General features: G+C 36.6%; 1 protein-coding gene across 5 annotated transcripts in view; it reads right to left on the bottom strand.

Moving 5' to 3' along the window:
* The window catches only part of RPS6KC1 (ribosomal protein S6 kinase C1), a 212,595-nt gene that overhangs the window by 23,610 nt on the left and 166,331 nt on the right, over positions 1-22,654 (bottom strand). For 4 of the 5 annotated variants that reach the window (XM_060131314.1, XM_060131322.1, XM_060131333.1 and 1 more), the window contains 2 exons: positions 12,007-13,602; positions 11,646-11,735 (listed from right to left, as the gene is read on the bottom strand). In XM_060131314.1, the coding sequence (XP_059987297.1) occupies positions 11,646-11,735; positions 12,007-13,602 (1,686 nt within the window). The remainder of the gene's footprint in view (positions 1-11,645; positions 11,736-12,006; positions 13,603-22,654) is intronic. The other variant, XM_060131349.1, reaches the window with a different exon arrangement.

Here is a 22,654-nt window from a genome sequence, read left to right as displayed (position 1 = left end):
ACACAAAATCAGCTCCAGATTAGATTTCAACTCGTCCAAAATTTTTGGAGGACATCAAATATGTGAGAATAGTTTAGTAAAATTCTAGAAATCCCACTTTAGCACTATCAATCCTCATACTCTAACACAATATAGAATTTTATGGATTCATACTAATGATTCAAACTATCATAATTCACAAGTGAATAAACAAGTTTAAATAAAATAATAAAGATACCACAATGTAAAAATGTGCCTTGCCTATCTTTGTTTTACTCATGTTTAACACCTCATAGAACACTCTTCAACAAGCCAGGACATCACTCAGAAAAATGATGCTGCCTTAGTAACCCATATTGTCAAAGGGCTTGCTAAAACATAGACTAAGAGAGTTTTATAGTCCTATGATAGAGTTTACTAAGTCTCCCTCTTACAGCCAAAAATAATACTGTTAATCTGACCCCAAAACTGTACTATAATAAGCCTTGCTCCTGAAAAGTAAAAGAGCGAAAAAACAGAAAGCCTGGACTCAGGAAACCGTAAAATGTCTCTATCTGTATAAGAAGTGAAGGGAAAGAAGCAAAGTATACACTCTTAGACTTGAGAAAGTCTGAAAGACACTGGAGAGACCATTCGGTCCCAGAATTACTGAGATCATGACATATACTATCTACTGGCCCAGGCCCTGTCTTTTAGGGCTATATAGTTTAAGCCACATGGATGTGTCAAAGACATGACTCAGAAATAACTGTAGATAATACTAAAACTATGATGGAAATTGTACAGAGAATTTTAAAAGCTGGAAAATGCATCTCAAACTCAAGCTTTATAAATGAACACCAACCTTCCTATAAAACTTTATAAAGATGAATCACCCAGCTCGGTGCTTTGTGACCACCTAGAGGGATGGGATAGGGAGGGTGGCAGAGAGATGCAAGAGGGAGGAGATATGGGGATGTATGTATATGAACAGCTGACTCACTTTGTTATAAAGCAGAAACACACCACTGTAAAAAATTATACTCCAATAATGATGTTAAAATAAAAAATAAAAACAAAGAAAAAAAAAAGATGAATCACCTTGCATTTTAAGTAACTGTGAATTCCCAAATTCAGAATTTACTTTTCTTTAACAGACATTACTGTTATGGTGCTTGATAAATAAGTGAATATGATATTCTACATTTAGCTCTTTGATGGATTTGTTAAGGCACATTTTCAGACTGGTGACATCACTTGATTCTCCACTAAGGGAGACCCACACAGGTCATCACATCCTTCTTCTTACCTCTACTGATCACAACAAATAGCTACCCATCCCCATTCCAAAAATCTTTAGAGACAATTCCATGACCTCCCTCTGGCAGTTATGTTCTACTGTTGCTGTCTTCCTTTCAGGATATGATAGGAAATACAGTAAATTCAGAGTTTTCTTAGAAGAGAATTTCACATATAGAGAATTTCTATTTTAATTTAGAGCAAGTATTTAAATATTTCTCCCAAACTCTTTTCCTTAACTACACTTCTTTAAATAAATAGAATCTTAGATGCCTCATTTCTCTTCACTTTCAAAGTTATAGTAACTGTGGAACTGTTATTAAGAGGTCATATAAAACTCAGTGGAAAAGCAACAATTGTTGCAAATCATGTGTTTATATAATGGTCAAATTAAACCAACATTTAGATGTTGAAAGAAATAGTTACATAAACGATAGAGCACTTTATCCAAATATCAGAATGATGGAACAATTTTAAAGCCACAAACCTATAGAATACATTAAAATGAGAGTCAACAGTAAGTATACTTTCGGGGGGGGGGGCAATATAGTTTCTAAATGCACAGGGCTTTTTTTCCAAAACAATATTTTAAATTTTGACGTTAAATACCTGATCTTAAGGATTCCAACTCTCTCTTTTTGGAAAAAGAAAAAAAGTAAGAAAAATACATTAGCTTTTAGAATAAAAGAGAGCTCTTTGGTGAATAAGACAATATAAAAATTAAGCCACATTCTTATAAACCTTAAAATTAAGCACCACATACACTTTTATAGTATCAAAAAAAAATCTGTGGTGTCTAAATTTTCCATAAATTCTGTAAGTGTTCAGTAAGATTTAAAACACTATTACAATTAGTTTGTTAACTTTCTTCCAAGGGAGTCAAGACTTCATTAATGGCCTTAGATCGTTTTTTTTTTTAAGTGTTTTTTTTTAAAAATCTGATCTATCATTAGTGACATACTTGGACCAAGGGTAAAAGAACATCTTTCTTCTGCAATGAGCATTCCATGTTAGCTAGAGCATGCAAACATTAGTCCTGTGTTCCTACACAGTCTTTCCCTGCAGCATCTGTTGCTAATTGAAAGGGACTAGAATTACAAAATTCTAGTCAATTTCTCTCACCAGCTCTTGCTGTGTATAAAGATTTTCTATGCAGGGGCTGAGCATTAGTCTTCCACTACAGCTGATGACTGAAGAGCTAAGAGAAAGAAACACAGAAGAAACCATGTCTTTTTTCTTTATATATCCAACAATACATGGAACTAAACTGTGAGAAGAGGGACAGCTAAGCATATCTTATGTTAGCTTGGTAAATTACAATTCTGTAAACATAACTATTCACCTATAAAGTCTATTAATGTCCTAGTTAACCAATTGTGTATGTCTTCTGCTTGGACAGTCTCTTCTTTTTATACACATCTTCAAAAGTAACTGTCAATATTAAACCAATTATGCCTTATTTCTAGCTCCTAGGCATAGTACCTGGAACATAGAAGGCACTTAATAAATGTTTGTTGAACAACTATCTCCATCTTGTGTTTTGTAGCACAGTGCAATCAAAACACCTCCAAAGGCCTCATCACATGCATTTTAAGTCTGCTGAGCACAGAGATCTACCTCAAGTCCTTCTGCACCCTTACATGTGGTAGGCCAGAAAGTTTTCAACATTATCTAAAGCATACTCTGGCTGCTGGCTGAAACGCAAGAATGGAGGTGATGATGGTGGCTTAAAATGGGGTGGTCTAGTGGACACCTTCCAGGGCTCCCCTCTGCAGAGCACAATGACTGCTACAGTTTGTCCTGGCACAGGTGGCATGCGGTAAAGAAAAGAAGCTGGAAAGCCCTGGGAGGAGGAAGACAGGACTGGGAGATAAATCAAGGTTTCCCCTGTCCCTGTTCAATGGAAGGAATCTAGACACACAATTACATGACATGTGCTCCAATGGGTAAGCTGGTGATAACATCTGAGTAACTCTAGAGCCTGGAATCTGCATTTCCTAGCCCATCCTTTCAAATGGGCATTTTGCTCCTTTTTTCTTATTTTATATTTATATAGTTCTATTGACATTTCAGAAAATGCTGGCTGCCCAGTTATCTGTTCCACATTCCATAAAGTCCTTCAACAACGTACTCAATCAATGATTCAAATGCCTTATTGGTCGAGTAGAGAATATGAACTGTTTAAAAGTTGCTGGTATCACATTGCTCTAACTCATGAGAGTGTTATCAGGGAAGACCAGCAGCAGGGGCGAGCACTTTCCAGAGGGGAGAACCTGCAGCAGCTGGGGCTCAGTGCTCCTGCGCATGCCCCCCACGGTGATGGGAGAGAGGCGGTGCTGCCCCCCTTCCACACACGTGCCTTCCGGGCTCATCCCAGTCTCTAGGCTTGCTTCCTGCTGCCACCACATGACTAATTCAGTTGGTTTTCAGGTAATCAAATTATATGAAAGCCGGGGCCTTGGGTTGTACTGCGGAGACTTGAACGTAAGTACTAATTCAGGCGAGTTTAACCAAATTCTGCTTCTCCCACTTTTAATTCCTTGTTGTCGTGGTGACCTGGCAACCATGTTCTGAGCTTTCCTGCAATTATCTGCACAACTTGGGTCAAAGATCCTTGATTTAACTAGATTCAGCATTCCAGAGCCAAAAATTACTTGTTCGAGGAAGTTTATAGGTATCGTTACTATACAGTTTTCTTGTGAGATAAACTAAGAAACAGGTAACTACCATATGACTTCTGGCTGACTGATTATAATTCTGAGCTCTATACAATCTCGCTTACTCTCACCCTGCGTTTCTGGTAGGAAAAAAACCAATAGCATGCTCCATTTTCCATTGATCATATCACAACTCCATTCTGAATAGCCATCGGGTGTCACAGTGTTACCCAACCAAAGCCATTACAGTTGATTGATGAGAAAAAGGCTAACTGAAAATTGTGAAAATGACAGGCGCAGTTTTCTCTCTCTCCCCGCTGCTCTGTTGCTGTGTTAGGCAGGCAGAGCTACATGCACTGCTATTAACGGAGCTTCAGGAATTCTATTTGCTTTATCACCAATTTTTTAAAACCTTAGCATTTTTAAACATTTATTTGAAAGAAGTATTTATGAATAATTGTTTAGAAGGAGTCAGCCCTGGTTACTTCCTGGAGATTCAAACTGACAAGATTTTACATGGTATAAAAACTGATGATTTGGTCAAAGTAGCTAGCCAATAGTTCTGGTACATAATGTTGAACTCAGCATTACATCTTCTTTGTTAAATACCACAGGTAAAAGATAGTTCACTTTCTTCTTTATAATAATATGGTGGTGAGACCAATTAACTGAACAGTTGCCAAAAATCCATTTAGACCTTAAAATTAAGAAGCATTACACTGCAGCTATTACTTAAAACATTGTAAGTATCTAACCTTGAGTTCCTCTTCTAAAAAAAAAATTTGTCCAAGATCATAAAGAAAAAGACGTAGAGTAAATAAGAAGTTAAAATTAACTTCCTTTGAATAATCTAAAGCTTGAAGTAAACCCCCTATTCCCCCATATCAGGTAGTACTAGGAAATGTACAGAGATATCGTTTTTATACAGGAGGGGTGAAATACAGTATCAATTCTTTCACCCTTATCAATTCTCTAGTTCTAACAGCTCAAGAATTTCTTCCCATGAGAGGAATTAATGTGTTATTCACTAAGGTGCCGGATAACAAGGACTGAATACTCTGCTATTACTCTGTCTCATTCTCACCACTAGAGACAAATCACATTCTGGCCTGATGAGAAGTATGGTTTCAGAATGGGTGTATTTCAACATGGAGTGACCTTAATGCAGAGGTGAAGGTGACTGGCCCATTTTTAGGGGGTTTGTGAGGACTCCAGGATATACCCTACCTAGGGATGGATCCCAAGGTTTCAGACCCTCAAACATGTATAAAGTAAGCCTTTAATCTTCTTTCCATCAGAAGGGTCTTGCCCTTCTGGACAAGGTTAAGACTTGACTTGAACCTCTTTTTGCTTAGCCTAATATACTCATGGCACAAGCTTCATCAGTATACAGGGGTGGAGTGCAGCAGGGAATTTTCCTCAGTGTAAAATTTCCACTATTCTATGGCAAAATTGAAAAGATACTGGTTCTCTCAAAGAAGACGTAGAGTTAGTTATACAACATTAGGAACTAAAGGCAAAAGATTAAAAGTACTTGCTAATCATTTGAGGAAAACATTAAAACATTTACTATGTACATGGGAGCTACTGTTGAAGTTTTGCTTAAGGGTAAATCAAACAAAACAGTTCCTGTTTGAAACATAACGTTTAAATATTAACCACAAATATTTCATTCTTTTAAAATTATTTCTATAGCTCCCTGTTGCCTTTTTCTTCCTTCTCCTTTGGCGGGGGTGGGCGGGGGGAGACTGGACCAGGGATGTAGCCATATTTCCTGGTTATAACATTATTATTTCAAAATATACATCTATATTCAGTTGCTTTCTCTAGCAACTTCATTCACATGCCTAAAATGAGATTCCTCACGCATGGTGAAGTTACCCAGGACCCAGAAATTCTCAGATCTAAATGATTCTTTCTTCTTTTAAACAGCTTTGTTTGTTAAAAATCTTGGCATTTAAATTTCACCCTACTCAAAAGTTGTCTTGGCTTTTTTCCTGCAAATGAAAACAGTTTCCATAAATTCCTCATTTCCATATTATATACTTTATGTGCAAACTATAAATGAGTAAAAGGAGAATACTTAGAAAGTCCTCCAAGTGAAATAATTTTTTTAACCTTACTGATGTTAGACAGGAAATCAGTATTTATTTCTCGGCAGAAAAGTTCTTGCCCTTAATAAGATGGACTTGAATTTTGACATCTGTGATCTTCTTAATATTCAACAAATCTATTTCAGATAGACATATGATAAAGCAAATATTATAGGATGTTAATTGCAGAATCTAGGTGATGGGTAAATATGGGTGTACAATTCTTCCGACTTTTCTGTATGTTTGAAATTTTTCAAAATAAAATGTTAAGAAGAAAGTTCTTAAAAATCTATTTTACTACTGGTAAATTAAGGCCTAAAAAGTCTTAAATAACTTGCCCAATGTCATGAAATGAGTTAATGGCTGATGTTAGAAAAATATTGTTTTGGTAATTCTCTATTTCATCGTAACATTCTAAATCTTAAACCTACGATGCCCTCATGGTATTTTTAAACCATCCATGGTCTGAGTCCTAGATCTAATTATCAAATACATAACTATCACACAGAGCACCATGCTTAAAAAGCAACTAATCGTGTGTAAAGCATGCGTATGAAGAAAGGCAGGGGAGAGTATGCCCCAAAAATATATTCATGGATTATTTGATAAAGTCAGGCTAGAAGAGCAAAGAGTAGTAGTAAATAAATGTTATGCTCTAAAACTGAATTTTGCAGAGAGTTTATCAGCATGATTTTTCTATGTTTCACTTTTCACCGTCAGCTGTGAGCTGTTTCCAAGTGTGAAATCGCCTAAGAGAGGAAGCAAAGCTGTCATTTGACATCTGGGAGCGTGGAGATTGGGCTGCGGTAAAAAGCACTTTGGACTTCTTCAATTTACACACATATTCACCTATAAATTCTCAAGTGTGAAAAGTATTCAATGAGAAATATCAATGTAAATTTCAAGCATTTATAAAGGCTCATAATCGGGTGGAAACTAAAGGTGAAGGACACACTCATAGGACACCATATCAACTTGTTAAGACTAGAATGGGAAACTTAAGTGATTATGTTAGCATAATAACTAACAAATAAACAATTTTATTCACTTGTCTTAGACTGCATATTAAACTTTCAAATCCAGTCTTTTGTGTTTTATGTGCTTAATAAGTTCTATTTTCTAGCTGCTTTTTTATGATGAGAGACGAGACTGCTAAGAAAAAAATACTGGTAAAAGAAAAAATAAATACTTTCTTGACATTTTATTTTTCCTTTATACTTAAAATATTATAAAAAATTTATTCTATATTATGATAAGTTAATAGTTCCAATGATAAAGCACATTAAATCTTCTAAATACATGTGTGTTCGTGTGTATATACAAATTGAAATAAAATCAGAGTAACTTCAAGGAAGTCCTCTGGAGAAGAATAACCAATTAATTCCAGTTATTCTATAATTCTCCAGATTATTCTATAATCTCTCATAACAAAAAAATAGAAGAATCTGTCTAAACATCTCTCAATAAAATATCCAAAACTCTCCTCATGTGGAAACTAGACACTGTTATATTTATATCGTCGTGCTATACAATCTATTCCCACTTTGGGGACTATTTCTTTGCTCTTTCTTTCCTGAACTCCGTTCTGTGTTTCTGTGGTATGAAAGGAACCCATTTACCATGAATGATGTTTATTTAAAATAAAACCTTTCGAGAGAATCATCCTAGATAATCTAAGGATACAAAGTGAACCTAAAAGGAACGGCTTCTACTTTGAAAACAGGGCTGGGTTTCATCAGTGAATTCGTATTCTCAAGATCCTCTTGATGGGTCTGCAGCTGCAGCCATTTATTTGCTGGCTTTTTCACAGATGTAGACAGAGAAAAAGCTCCATGGTTTTTGTCTTTTTGTTGTTGGATTTATTTTCCTTAATATAAAAAAGTGGCAACTTTTTTAAAAAAGTTCTTCATTTCACTGTAGAAACTTGTGAACATCGGACATCCCTGGTAGTATACATCGTTGAAATGACTATGACTTTTAAAATCTAAGATCGCAAAGTTGGCAGAAACTACACTTAAATAACAGAAGGTGATCATTTGCATTTCAAAATTTATCTGTCTTGCTTTTCCCCTCAATTAGACCAAAACATGTTGATTCACAGGTTTCTGTGTGTGTGTTTTCTTTTTTAAACTTATTTATAGAGCAGAATAATGGCCCCCCTGCTAGTTTGGCATTTGCTCAAGTTTCTGTCCATGTAAATCGAATCTGTTACTGGAAATTTTTCTCAAACTATAAAGGCACATCATCCACAAGATAAAAAGATACACTGCTGATATTATAAAGTACAGGGCAGGTGGATAATGTTTTTAGGACAAATGTGTGATAAGGATTCCCAGGAGGGAGGCGTGGTAGGGGTAGAGGTTGCATGCTGTTCAAACAGAAGTGAATCGTTCTCATCATAATCTTGTGACAACTTTACTTTCTAACCAAACATCAGCTGCTTAACATGCTTTAGAGTTACTTGGACAAAAATACTAAGGTTAGAGTTGGGAAACAGGAGGGCAAGGGGACGTAGGAGGAGAATTACTTCAACCCTTAGTATTGCAAAGGACAGATCAAAAGATGACTTAGTACTCTATGTCCCCGTGTGTTCATTGATTTGTGATTTTTAAGCATTGAAACATTAGCTTCTTATCATTGCTCCCACCCCTTTGAGAAGAGGAGCAAAGTCTACTTGTATTTCTATCAGTAGCACTGCTATTCAGTTTTAAAACAAACAGTAATTCACAAATTTTTGTTCCAATTCCCCTTGCATTATAAGCAATGGGCAGGAGTACACACACCTAACTGAGTTCTGCAACTCTAGGTTTAAGACCATCTAAATTAGAACACCAGCATCACTTTTCAATTAAGGTCATTACTGATTGAGTTTTATACTGTTGATAAAACAAATTAATAGACCCAAGGAATGGAGAGACTTCCCACATTGTTCAATGCATGCCATAATACTAGAACACTTTTGTAACTCACAAAGCTTGAAAGTACAATTCTTTTATGCAAATAATTAAAACAAAGCCCTTCTTCAGACTACAGCTTTTTGCAAATGTTAGTGAAGGACAACCTGGATGAAGACAGCAAAAATCCATTAATGGTAGACTGCCACCTGCTGGTAAACTATGAGAATTGTGATTTTGGGGAAAAGGCTTAAAAATTAGAACTTGGAAACTGATCGCTATTAAATTCAGTACACAAAACTGTATTTCAGTACACAAAGTTGAAAGTATGTATTTGCTGATGTATGTAGTATGGTTTTATTCCACATATATTATAATTCTCAGGAGGTCACATGCTATGAAGGTTAAAGTGAACATGCCTACAGTTTGAAGAAAAATAATCTGCTAGAAAGCCGAAGTACAACCTTACAGATAGTTTTCAACAAGAAAGTAAGAAGAAAACTAGGAAAAAAAGAGTCAGTTATAAACATTAAACTGCCCCATAAACATATGGTTTTGATGTGAGGTTTATACTGCACTTGACTTCAGGATTTAACAGGTTTTACTTAAAAGAACTCCCAGATTTAATTTTGATCCTAAAACCCTGAAATTCATTATAATTAACATATATTTATTTACATACATTGGTACCTAAAATGTTACTTATAATCAAATTAGAAAGGGGAAGGGTCTGTTAAAAAATAAACCAGATAACCATAATAAAGTGATTTCACTATGAAATTTTTTTGTTATCCCATTAACTAAATCATACTAGTAAGATTTCAAAAGCCAGCATAATATTATCTATTTGAGAAAGAAAAAAATGTAGGCATGCTCTATCACCCCTAGGAAGAAATAAAATCAAACAATCCTAATTTGGGGGACGAAAGAGGAGAGACAAGAGTATAACAGTAAGAAGAAAATCTAAATCATTGTTTTCAGAAAATAGTTTTAGTATATTTGCTTTGCTGATTGAAAAACTGTGCTATTTCTCAATACAGAAATAATTCTTAACAATGAAAATGGTAACTAAAAACAATATAGCTCTTTGAATCCTAATTATAATCATTTCCCATTATGCAGGGAAACAATGTTAGCATCAATAATAATGCTGGTTTGCTAGTAAGCATTAAATACTGTATTAATCAACAACTAAGCGTATCATGTCAATACAATCAGTTTGAACCTCCTCTGAAAGCCAGAGGGTGACAAGTGAAGCAACTTTGGCCATTCAAAGAGGCTGAATGCTAGGCAAAAGGTGAACAAACTTTGGATTCAAACACAGCCCCATCTGCACTGATGACAGACAGAAACTAACTCAAATCCAATTCATATGCTTAAGAGACCTATAATTATCAGCAAAGGATCTAACACCCCCAGAAATAAATCTCTAATTTAAAAAAACAGACAATACAGTAAAAGTGAGAGAAACCTGTTGTGTCAAATATTTGGTTATTTCAAAACAAGAAGAATATGCTTCCTAAAATTTCTCAAATATGGAAAGAACTCTTTAAAATCTGCTCTAAAATGCCAGGATGGCACATCACTGAAATCACAACATTGCATTTTTTTTTATTTCAAATTTTATCCATTTTTAGCCTTAGGAATTTTACTCTTTTAGTTATCTACCTCTCACATCTTAAAAATCATCCATTTACTGGGCTTCCCTAGTGGCACAGTGGTTAAGAATCCGCCTGCCAACGCAGGGGACAGGGGTTCCAGCCCTGGTCTGGGAAGATCCCACATGCCGTGGAGCAACTAAGCCCCTGCGCCACAACTACTGAGGCTGTGTGCCACAATTACTGAAGCCCACCTGCCTAGAGCCCATGCTCTGCAACAAGAGAAGCCACCACAATGAGAAGCCCATGCACCACAACGAGGAGTAGCCCCCACTCGCCGCAACTAGAGAAAGCTTGAGTGCGGCAACAAAGACCCAACTCAGACAAAAATTAAATAAATAAGTAAGTAAGTAAGTAGACTGTCCTCTGTGACTATGAATGGATAGACAAATGGATAAAGAAGATGTGGTACATACATACAATGGAATATTACTCAGCCATAAAAAGGAACGAAATTGGGTCATTTGTAGAGACGTGGATGGATCTAGAGACTGTCATACAGAGTGAAGTAAGTCAGAAACAGAAAAACAAATATTGTATATTAACGCATATATGTGGAATCTAGAAAAGTGGTACAGATGAACCAGTTTGCAGGGCAGAAATAGAGACACAGATGTAGAGAACAAATGTATGGACACCAAGGGGGGAAAGTGGCGGGGGTGGTGGTGTGATGAATTGGGAGACTGGGATTGACATGTATACACTAATATGTATAAAATGGATAACTAATAAGAACCTGCTGTATAAAAAAATAAATAAAATTCTAAAATTAAAAAAAAATCATCCAATTAAAGAGGATACTTAAAGGTCCTTTTAAACACTAAGAAGTTGACATTTCTATGAATTCATGGCCAGTTCTAAGAGAAGTATAAACCCGTTTAACATCATATACTAACAAATATACATACACACATATACTATGGATTCTGTAATGATTTTTATCCCCCAAATTATCTTTTGTAAAGCATTAAAGAGATAACCAAATCCAACATATTGTCAACTGCTAGTGAAAATACAACTTCAATAAAGAAATGAGAGCTGCCAAACTACTTTTCCAAGTGAAACATTTTAGGAGATTGCTCTAACCTGGGGCACAGTACATTCTCTCTATGGCATCGCTGTCACAGGAATCTTCAACCTCACTCCACCTGCTAAAATACGTTAGCTGAATGTGTCCTAAAAACAAAACGACAGGAGAAATCAAAACATTTTTCTCTTCCATTTTCTGCAGAAGTGAACTGTAATTACTCCTTTTGTAGCTAAAAACAGTATCATTAAGAATAATGGCATCATTAAGTACTAGAAGCTATTACTGGGGGTGAATTTGCTGCACTGATAATGAAGCTCTAGACAGGAAATGAAGATACTAATTACAAGATAAAACGCCTACTCAGTTAATTGGAAGCAACAGCGAATAAAAAGAAATGCATTTGCAAAAGTTCCTGACCTCTATCATTCAATAAGATGTTGTTTGGGTTCAAATCGCGGCACACAATTCCCTCTCTATGTAAAGCATCAAGGGCTACCACCATTTCAGCTGCCCATCTTTGAATACAGCCCTCTGGGATGTAAAACCTGGAGTTTAGTGCTAATTTTTTATCAAGGTCCTCAAAAATCTGGTGTATTTCCTTGTCTCCTTCTAGTGCTAACCCACTCTCTGCCTTAGTCTCAGAGTCTCTCTGAAATACAGTCGGCTCCTCTTTAGCCAAATCATCAGTTTGATCTGTAAACAGCAATACTTCTTCAGTTTTTAAAGTGTCTATATTTACGTTATATTCATTAGCACCTGAGAGTGGGTCAGAAATATGGAATAAGCTTTCTTTTGCGTTGTTTGCTGTTACTGCCGATGCAACCAAGCTAAGTCCTTGAAACTTAGGATCCGAACTGTGTAACAAAGACATGTCTCCCGCATTACTATGATCATCAGCTGCTACAAATAACATCCCAAGATCTCCCTGTGCGTAGTGTTTCTCTGTGATACTATGGGATTTAGGCCCACAGGGATCACTCAGTTCCTCTGTGCCTTTTTCTTCACGTGCTTGGCACTGTTCAGTACTAAGCCTGAGGCATAAAACATCAGGGGTTTCCAACAGTTTACTTTCTATTATGCCTATATTAGTCTGTGTGAACTTAGTAGGTCCCATTGCTGCACCATCTTTCATTGGCTCCAATTCACCAGGCAGATTTACAAGAAGATCAGGCCTTCCTTCATCAGTACCACTGACATCATCAAAAGCAGCATCTTTAAAAGAAATAACCGGGACTGAGTCATCTGAGCCCCTGCTAATGGTGTCATGAGCTATAAACTCTACCTTGCTTTCACTAGTACTAAAACTTCTGGAAGTGCTGTCTCCATCAGAAAGAGTGAAGAATGGTTTCAAAGGCTCTGACTTTAGACTATACAATTTTTCTCCAAAATCAAGTCCTAAGAGTTCACTAGTGCTATCCTTACTATCTATTCTAAAGAATTCCATGGGGCTGTTTTTAGATCTACTGAGGGAATCTGATGTTCTTGGAGAACTAACTGCTTCCAGGCCATCATCTCCAGGAAAGAACTTCAGCTCATGGGCTGTCAGCTGTGCGCTGGGGCTGTCACTGTCAGCAGCAAGGTGTGCTGGGAAGTTTTCTATAGCTTTGGTATCAACATCATTCCTTTCAGTCTTTATGAAAAGCTCCTCATTCAAAGACCCTGGTTCAATCTTTTCTTGCCCATATTCATTGCATAATGTTAAATAACTAGTAGTACATTCTTCTGCTGAACTTGAGCCAGAATCTGGCCATTTTGGAGAGCTGTCTTGCCCATCATCATCTTGGGTGCTATCATCTTGAGAGCTTGGAGTAAGACTAGTCTTCAAAGGCAGAATTTTAAGCATGGCTCCACCATCACTTTCTCTGGATTCAAAGCTGCTGCTGTCCTGAGGACTAGATGTTGGCTGTTGCAGTTGAACTTTAGCAAGTGAAGATTTTTTCACTGCTTCGATGTCAAAGCTTTCTTCAGGACTTCTGTTTAGAAACTTACTGATATATGACCAGAGTTTGCCACCTGTGAATAAGCATAACCAAAATAAAAAAATTAAGAACACCAAATTAATGGTTACTTATTGAAGCCATTAAAAAAACAAAAATAATCTATTATTATAATCTATTCTAATAATCAATCAAAAGCAAGTCAATGATACCCATTAATGTCAAGTATGCTGTAAGAAGCAATTTAATAAAGTGCCTTCTTGAAAAATAGTCGAGCTTGGATTTGGGATTCACGACAACAAAGAGTCTAAATAAAATTTTTGCAATGAAAAGAAAACTAAATAACTAACTAAAATGCTTTCTTATTATTGCTGACTGGTGAGTACAGTTTCAAGCATATCTCCTAATATCAATTATTTTTTAAATGACAACCTATTTCTTCCTTTGAAGAGAAATTGGTTATAACAAATACTAATATGAAATTTCACAGCTAAAATTCTACTTTAAAGTTAAACATAATTTACTCTAGAAACATCTATGTTCTCCTCTGTTTATTAATAATTTTTTCAAGCATGGCCACCAAAGCTCTATTGACTAGAAACAGTATTACAAAAAAAATAGTTAAATTTGATTCAGGAATCTTAAAAACAGTAATTGTGGGAGCATACTTTGTAAAGATATAACTATTGCTCCCAAAAATAGGAACTAATACATCAAAAATGAAACTCTGTACTAACAAGGAGGAAGCAATTATTTTCAGCACTTTTTTTTTTTTTTTTTTTTGCGGTTCGCGGGCCTCTCACTGTTGTGGCCCCTCCCATTGCGGAGCACAGGCTCCGGACGCGCAGGCTCAGTGGCCATGGCTCACGGGCCCAGCCGCTCCGCGGTATGTGGGATCTTCCCGGACCGGGGCACGAACCCGCGTCCCCTGCATCGGCAGGCGGATTCTCAACCACTACACCACCAGGGAAGCCCTCAGCACATTTTTCAATGTCATTATTAAATATCATATACCAAGGGGAACTAAATCTTAGGGGAAATAATCACTGACAATTATATGTGTAAAAAGGTCAATGGAAGCATCCAAAATATCTTTCTCTCCTTGGCATTTCATTTCATTTCGAGGAACTCAATAAATACATAAAGCGCCCAATACTGTGCCCAGCAAAGAGTAATGCTATAAAGGGTAACTGCCATAATATTAATCCTAGGATACTCAGACATCTTCTTCTACCAGTGATCCAGTTAACAATCTTATCCAATTTTGATAATAATTAGTGGTATAGAACACTGTGGTGTTTAACTTCCCTCTTGCTTCTTCTTAGCTAACTTTCTGTCATCACTAGGTTATACTCGGTGTCTCATATTTCTCCATATTCAAACTAAAGTTTAAAGATTCATATATGGCTTTGAAATTCACTCACTCACACACAAAAGAAGCTATGCATCGATTCCATCTTTTTTGATTCTTTTGACAACAATAACCACATTCCTCTTATCACAAATACCTCCATTGTGGCATACTAACAGTAATGCCTGCCCTGAAGCTGGGGTTCTTGTATGCAGTCCAAATAAAATGATATATATTGTTCAACTCTCCTACTGTGAGGACAGGACTAAGTCTTTTTCATCTTTATATATCTACTGCCTATACAGTGTGCAGGACATGATAGGCATTCACTCAATGCTTGTTAACTCAAATCATAGCTTATCAGAATGGGATATGCCATCACAAAGGAGACACTATCTATAGCTGTAAAGTTCCAGTGATCAGCAAGGAACAGTACCTAGTAGAGTTCTAAGAAAAGTTGCATTCATTCTTAGGCTAATTCAACCTGGATGAGCTGCTCAAATCTAAAATTGAATGTGCTTAAATTCTTTATTTTTGCTCTGCAAATCACTTCTTCTTTCTGACTTCAGAGCTACTGAGGCACAAAAACTTGAACTATTTTCTCTCCTTTGTTCTTCCTATATCTGACAAGTTTCCAAGTCCTATAAGATCTACCCATGTTTCCCACAGTCTTCCTCTTCTTTTAATTCCTTTGACCACTCTGTGTTTCTTGGAATAATGTTATAGCTACAACTAGACCACTACTTTCAGTCCTTCCTGTATCACTCTATCATACTAACTGCTGCCCAAGTAATCTTCCATTTTAGCACAGATCTTATCATGTCATTTCTCCAAGAACCCAAACCCTACCCCCACCCCGCCCACCTACTGAATGTTGTACCAACTCCATATAGGCATTTGGACCCTTAGTAATACAGTATCAACCCATAATTTGTTCCTCTCCCTCAACTCATCACACATTTCACCTGAATAGAATTTCTCCACATATAACCCATGCTGGGCTTTTGCTCAAACTATACCTACCACTTAGAACTGTCTTTCCTATTAGTTTCCCCAATATCTGCTTGTCAAAATCCTACCTATTCTTGAAGGTCCTTCAGAATTTGTTTTCTTTCATCAGTTTTTTTTACATACCCTCATGTATACAACTCCTATCTTTTCAGAATCCTCTGTATCACTTCATCCCTCTTATGACATTTACAACATTCTATTTCATACTAATATTACTTTTATGCGTTCATTAGCTCTTTTACCATACTGCAGGGTTTTCATAACTGCAAGGAGAGGATTCTGTCTAGCATGTAAAATAATAGGAATCAAATATTTATTAAATTGGGTTATAAAAAGATGACATCTTTACAAATTTTTTGAAAACCTTAGGAAAAGTTTATACAAATTAAAAATGTCATTATTTTTGGTCATGCTTTCTTCTTATTCTAAAACAGATACATGGTTTTATTATTTTCAAAAAATTTAATATAGAAAAGGACACAGAACAGCAAAGAATTCAGAATATATAAATCATCCATAAACACTATTAACCATTACTACATTTATCTTTTGACTTTTCACAACTAACATCTTATCATAAACATTTTCTAATTTCATGAGAATATGAACTTGAAAGGCTATATAGCATATCCATGAGATAGACAGATATGGTGTGTTTAAATGTTCCTCTATTGTGGAACATCTAAGTTGCTTCTAGTCTTTTACTATTAGAATTAAAATAATGTCTACTTTAGCTTACAAATACTTAACACCTCTGATTATTTCATCAGGACACAACACCAGAAATGAAAGTGCTAGGTCAGGAAGTATGAATATCTTTAATGCTTCTGATATGTGTCACTAAATTGCTTTACAGAAAAGCTGTACCAGAATCCACTCCTACAAACAACGTGTATTAGTGCCATCTTCATAGCATCTTACCTATATTGGATATTAGCAAGTTTACCAATTTGATTAATCAAACATGGCATCTTATTTAATTCCATTCTTTTCATTATTAGATTAAAAATTTTTAATGTAATTGTTGGCATTTTCTTTATGGAAATTTGTTACTAGCCTAAAAAAGTACTCTAATGTGAGGTATAAAAACTGTGCATTTTCAAGAGAGAAAAAAAACTGTTTTAGTTCTTTCCATTCCTTTTTGGGGGCCAAGTTAGATTTAATGCTCAATGTGGAGCTATAGAAACAAAAATTTGGTCCTATGACATACTTTTTTCAATTACAAAATCATGAAAACCACATAACTTACAAAAATACATAATTCCCATGAAGTTTCTTTCCACAGAAGCTGAGTTCTACTTTCTACAGAGTTAAGATCAGGCCTAATACACAAACTTACACAAATGTCAACATTATTATTGTAACATTAATAATATTAACCTAAAAAAAATCCTGTTATTGCTAAATCACAAAATATAAATAGCAAATATCTAAAATATTTATAATTTTTAATACTTTAAGAATATAAATGACACTTTTCTAAGCCCTGTTGAAGCACATAAAATTGCATATATTAGCTACTTTAAGCTATGAAAATAGCAATCCATAAGGTTTAATAAAAACTCTTTTTGTCTCTCTTTAGATTTTCATCTATTGGTTTTCTGCAGGATTACAAACAAAATCTTTTCAATTTACTTGACCCGAAGTGGAATTTAAATTTAATACATATGATAAAATATTGATGGACCCATGATCAAAAATCATCTTTTGACCCAGCAATTCTACTTCAAGAAATTTGTCTTAAAAATAATTCTCAAAACAAGATTTTAAAAAAATGCACATATACAGGGACAAGTACTGGAAACAATTTAAACAACAGTAGACAGAGGACTACTTAAATCAACTATGGTAAATCTGCACAACCAAATACCTTGTATGTATTCAAAAATAAACAAACAGCAATATTTGTAAACACTTAGTGTTTACCATGTACTAGGCACTATTATAAGTGCTTTACATATACCAACTATTTAATCCCCACATCTACCCTCACATCTACCCTATGTAATTATTACAGTTAATTACATAATTATTATGTAATTCTTATTATCCCTGTTTTACAAATAAGGAAACAGAGGTATAGAAAGGCTAAATAATTTGCCCAAGGTCACACAACTAGTAAATTGTGAGCCAGCCTTCAAGCTAACATAGTCTGGCTCTAAGATCCTTCTTTTCAGTGTTTTCCCCCTTAATTTTTATTTAATTATTTATTTATTTTTGGCTGTGTTGGGTCTTCGGTGTTGCTGTGCGCGGGCTTTCTCTAGCTGTGGCAAGCGGGGGCTACTCTTCATTGCGGTGCGCGGGCTTCTCATTGCGGTGGCTTCTCTTGTTGCGGAGCACGGGCTCTAGGCGTGCGGGCTTCAGTAGTTGTAGCTCACGGGTTTAGTTACTCCATGGCATGTGGGATCTTCCCGGACCAGGGCTCGAACCCATATCCCCTGCATTGGCAGGAGGATTCTTAACCACTGCGCTACCAGGGAAGCCCTAAGATCCTTCTTTTTAATCAATGTACTATACCGCCTCTCTCAGTGGACACCTATATGTACTGATAAGTAAAGATGTCCGAAGTACACTGTTAGGGTGGGGGGGAAGCAAGCTACAGACAATATGTAAAATGCATTTATGTTTTTAAAAAACAGGGACTTTCCTGGTGGCGCAGTGGATAGGACTCTGTGCTCCCAATGCAGGGGGCGCGGGTTCGAGCCCTGGTCAGGGAACTATTTCCCACGTGCATGCCGCGGCTGAGGGTTCATGTGCCACAACTAAGGAGTCCACGCAACGCAACTAAGGAGCTCGCAAACTGCAACTAAGGAGCCCTGGAGCTGCTATTAAGGAAGCCACGTGCTGCAACTAAGACCTCACACAACCAAATAAATATTTTTTTAAAAAATCAGGTAGGGGGGAGAAGTATATGTTTATATACACAGGAAATTTCTGCAAACGTTCACCCTATTTCTAGAGAATAGAAATGGGCATTAAAGTGAATAAGGAGGAAGAATTTTTATTTCTACTTTATATATTTCCATCTGGTATGAATTTCTTTCTATATTAGTTTTATAATGATTTTTTAAAACTAGTTAATAAAAAGAGAATCATTTCATCCCTTTGGTCCCCTCTTAACTTGAGGAGAAACTCTTTCCCATCCCCCACCTATTTGCACAGAAGCTTTTCCAATCACTTTCTTGTAACCTAGTCATTCATCTTTTCTTAGTCAGTACTGAGCAATTATACACTGAGCACCTTCTATGTACAAAGCATTCCTATAAATGCTGGGATACATATATATATATATATATATATATATATAATGAATCATAATCCCTAATCTTAGGAACTTAAAGTTTTAATAACACATATAGCCTTGACTGAATACATTTGCTACTCCCACATTTTCTTCTTCAAACAGAGTTAAAATAAGAAATCCATTAATAGGAACAATAAACATTTTAAATCTCTCTCCTAAAATCCTGTCTGGCATATCCAACTGCCTACTCAACACCACCTGGAAATTTAATAAGCATCTCAAACTCACATGTCCAACACTGAATCTCTGGTTTTTCCCTCTAAATCTACTCCTCCCACAGCTTTCCTTATCTTAGTAAATAGAAACCATTCTTTCAGGTATTTAAGCCCAAAACCATGGAGTCATACAAGGCAGAGTCATGTCAATTTTACCTTCAGAATGTGTTCAGAACCTAATAAGCATTTCTCACTACCTCCACCACTAATGCTTTGTGGACGCCAGCGTCGATTTCACCTGGAGTGCTGCAACAACCTCCAAACTGGTCTCCCTGCTTTTTTCTTTCTTTTTTTTTTTTTTTTTTGCGGTACGCGGGCCTCTCACTGCTGTGGCCTCTCCCGTTGCGGAGCACAGGCTCTGGACGCGCAGGCCCAGCGGCCATGGCTCACGGGCCCAGCCGCTCCGCGGCATGTGGGATCCTCCCGGACCGGGGCACGAACCCGCGTCCACTGCATCGGCAGGCGGACTCTCAACCACTGCACCACCAGGGAAGCCCTGGTCTCCCCGCTTTTGAGTTTGCCCTCCTAGATTCTATTTTCCACCAAGCAACCAGAGTAATCCCTACCTTGTCACTGCTCTGCTCAATATCCCCCAGGTCTTCCTATCCATTCAGAATAAAAACTATGTTCTTAAAGTGGCCTAGAAGACCACACCGGATCTGCCCACCTGCCTCCCCACTTCTCTGATACCATTTCCTACCACTCTTCCCATTCTGCTCCAGCCACACTTGACCTTGCTGTTTCTTGTACAGCAAATACACTCTTGCCTCCAGGCCTATGTACTTGTTCCCTCTTGCCAAGATACTCTTCCCTCCCATGTCCACATCTGCTCCCTCTCTCATTTCCCTCAGGTCATTGGCCAAATGTCTCCTTCTTAATAAGGTGACCACTCTCTATAAAATAACAACCCCCAACTCACCCTTCTGGCATTCCCTCTTATATTTACTTATGTATTTGCTTAGTGTCTGTTCTGCCTCTATACTGCAAGCTCCACGTGGGCAGAGTCTTTATTTTGCTCACTGCCATGTTAGAGCTAAGCCTGTATCCCAGAGAGCACTCCATATATTTCTAAATGAATTAATTTAAAATGTTATGAAAATTAGTCCAAGAGACTCATGTGAATCATGAATAGTTCTGTTAAGCAAAGGGGAGTTAAAGCCCAAATCATAAATGTTCAAGGATTCATATTATGGAGAAAACAATTCTTCAGTGTTTACTTTTTCAGTAATAGCTATTCACGTATATGAAAGTGATGTTTTTATGATATATGCACAACCTCCTAATTCACAGAGGTAACAAAGAAAGTACCACTGACATGTAAAAAGATAACACACTGTCTATCAGCCAGTTCACTTGACTGCTCAATGCCAAATCCAGGAAATTATCCTAGATTCTTCTCTCCCTGACCTCAAATCCATCACAGGTCCCACTGACTACCCTCAGAGCAACTCCACAAGTATCCCAGAAGGCCATGCCATCATCATCTCTTGCCCAGACTACTTTATTACACTTCATTGCTTCTCCTCTTGCCTTTCTATAATCCATTCCACATACAACAGAGTGATTTTTCTCAAATGTAGATCAGACATTGTCACTGCTTAAAATGTCCAATGGTCTCCCAATGCACTTGAATGAAAGCCAAAGCCCTTACCATGCTCCTGCCTGCTTCTCCAACAGCTTCATATACCACCACTGCCTTCACCTACCAGACTCCAACTGAATCGTCTCCTTTCTTATTCATCAAACATTGCAAGTTTCTTTTTGCCTATTTCTTACACTGATCCCTATACCTAAATGGGTTTCCCCCTTACATCCAAACGGTTATTTCTTTTGTCATTCAGAACTCCTCTTAAATGTCACCTTCTTAGAGCGGGCTTCCTTGACTAACTAGTCTAAAGTAGTCCCCCAGTCATTCTCGATTAGAGCTCTCTGTATTAAAGATGAGTATGGTCCCTATTATTAGCCAATATTATCATGCTTTTGTTTTTCTGACTCTCCACAAGAAGAATGTAAGTTTCAAAAAGTCAGACTCTTTTCCTGCTTTGTTCACCTAAAAGAAAGCTTAATAGATAGTACATGCTCAATAAATTTGCTGAATAATAAATGAATCCAGAGTCCCTATTTACACCATAATCCAATATATTTGTATTATAAAATCTTCTTAAAATTAAACAATAAACACCTGAAATGAGTAGTCAAAAGAGATTCCTGCCCACCCCCCAAGTTTAAATAATCCAGGACAAATTCTATGGTCACGTAACCATTCAAAGTCAGGTACGGTCCACAATAAAGGAAAGAGACTTGGTAAAGATAATCTAAAACAGTGGAAAATTTGAAAGCCACATGTCTATGGCTTTTAAGCGTATTATAAACATTCTCTATAGTAACAAAGTAAAATCAGTTGAAATATCAGCTTTGGGAAGTATAAGAGAAGGTGAGAAGATGGCACGAGAAAAAATGAAGTACTGTATTTGGAGAAGGAAAAGGAAAAACAGGAAGAGGAAGCTGCAAATAGCAGAGGTACACGAGGATTAAAAATCTGCCACAGATAATCTCCAACATGAGTAATCCACACTGGGTAATAGAATATTGACTATAATTACATTCATCCTACTGACCTTGTTCTAAATTATTATGGATTATTACTACGCAAGTTATTTTGTTCCACACCAGAGGTGGCTGTATTTCGCTATCAGATGACATGACCTCTAATTCAATAATGTCTGTAATGCACTGGTATCCTCGGATAAAAGCTGTCTATAATATCTGAACAAAGGTGAATTAGTTATCCAATTCACACACGCAATTAACTCTCTTAATACCTGAGAGACCATGGAGCCCCTTCTGAATTTCCTATCAAATACTACATAGGAGGTCTTCCCTCCATCTGTAGTTATCTTGTGCTGTACTTCATAATAAACAATATTAATAGTTTATTGCCCCCGCCAAAAATCTTACATTAGTTATCATACGAGACCTCATTCCACAAAGCAATGACTCATTTTCCTGGGAAGATGCATTCAATTCAAATGCTATGCCTATTACTAAAGCACAGTAGTTCTTTATTCTCAGTAATGTTAAAATTCAAGAAATATGGAAAATAATTTTAATTCTATTATTTCAAGAACACCTCTCAAAAGCCAAAAGGCAATATTTATTTTGTGGATTAATATTTATATGCTGTGTTCATTCTACATAAAAGACTATTTATTTAAATTTAGGTGTTAAAGGGCAAAAACAAACCAAA

This window comes from Lagenorhynchus albirostris, chromosome 2 (genome assembly GCF_949774975.1).
Source record: "Lagenorhynchus albirostris chromosome 2, mLagAlb1.1, whole genome shotgun sequence".
Classification (NCBI taxonomy): domain Eukaryota; kingdom Metazoa; phylum Chordata; class Mammalia; order Artiodactyla; family Delphinidae; genus Lagenorhynchus; species Lagenorhynchus albirostris.
This window is presented reverse-complemented; position numbering and strand designations above follow the sequence as displayed.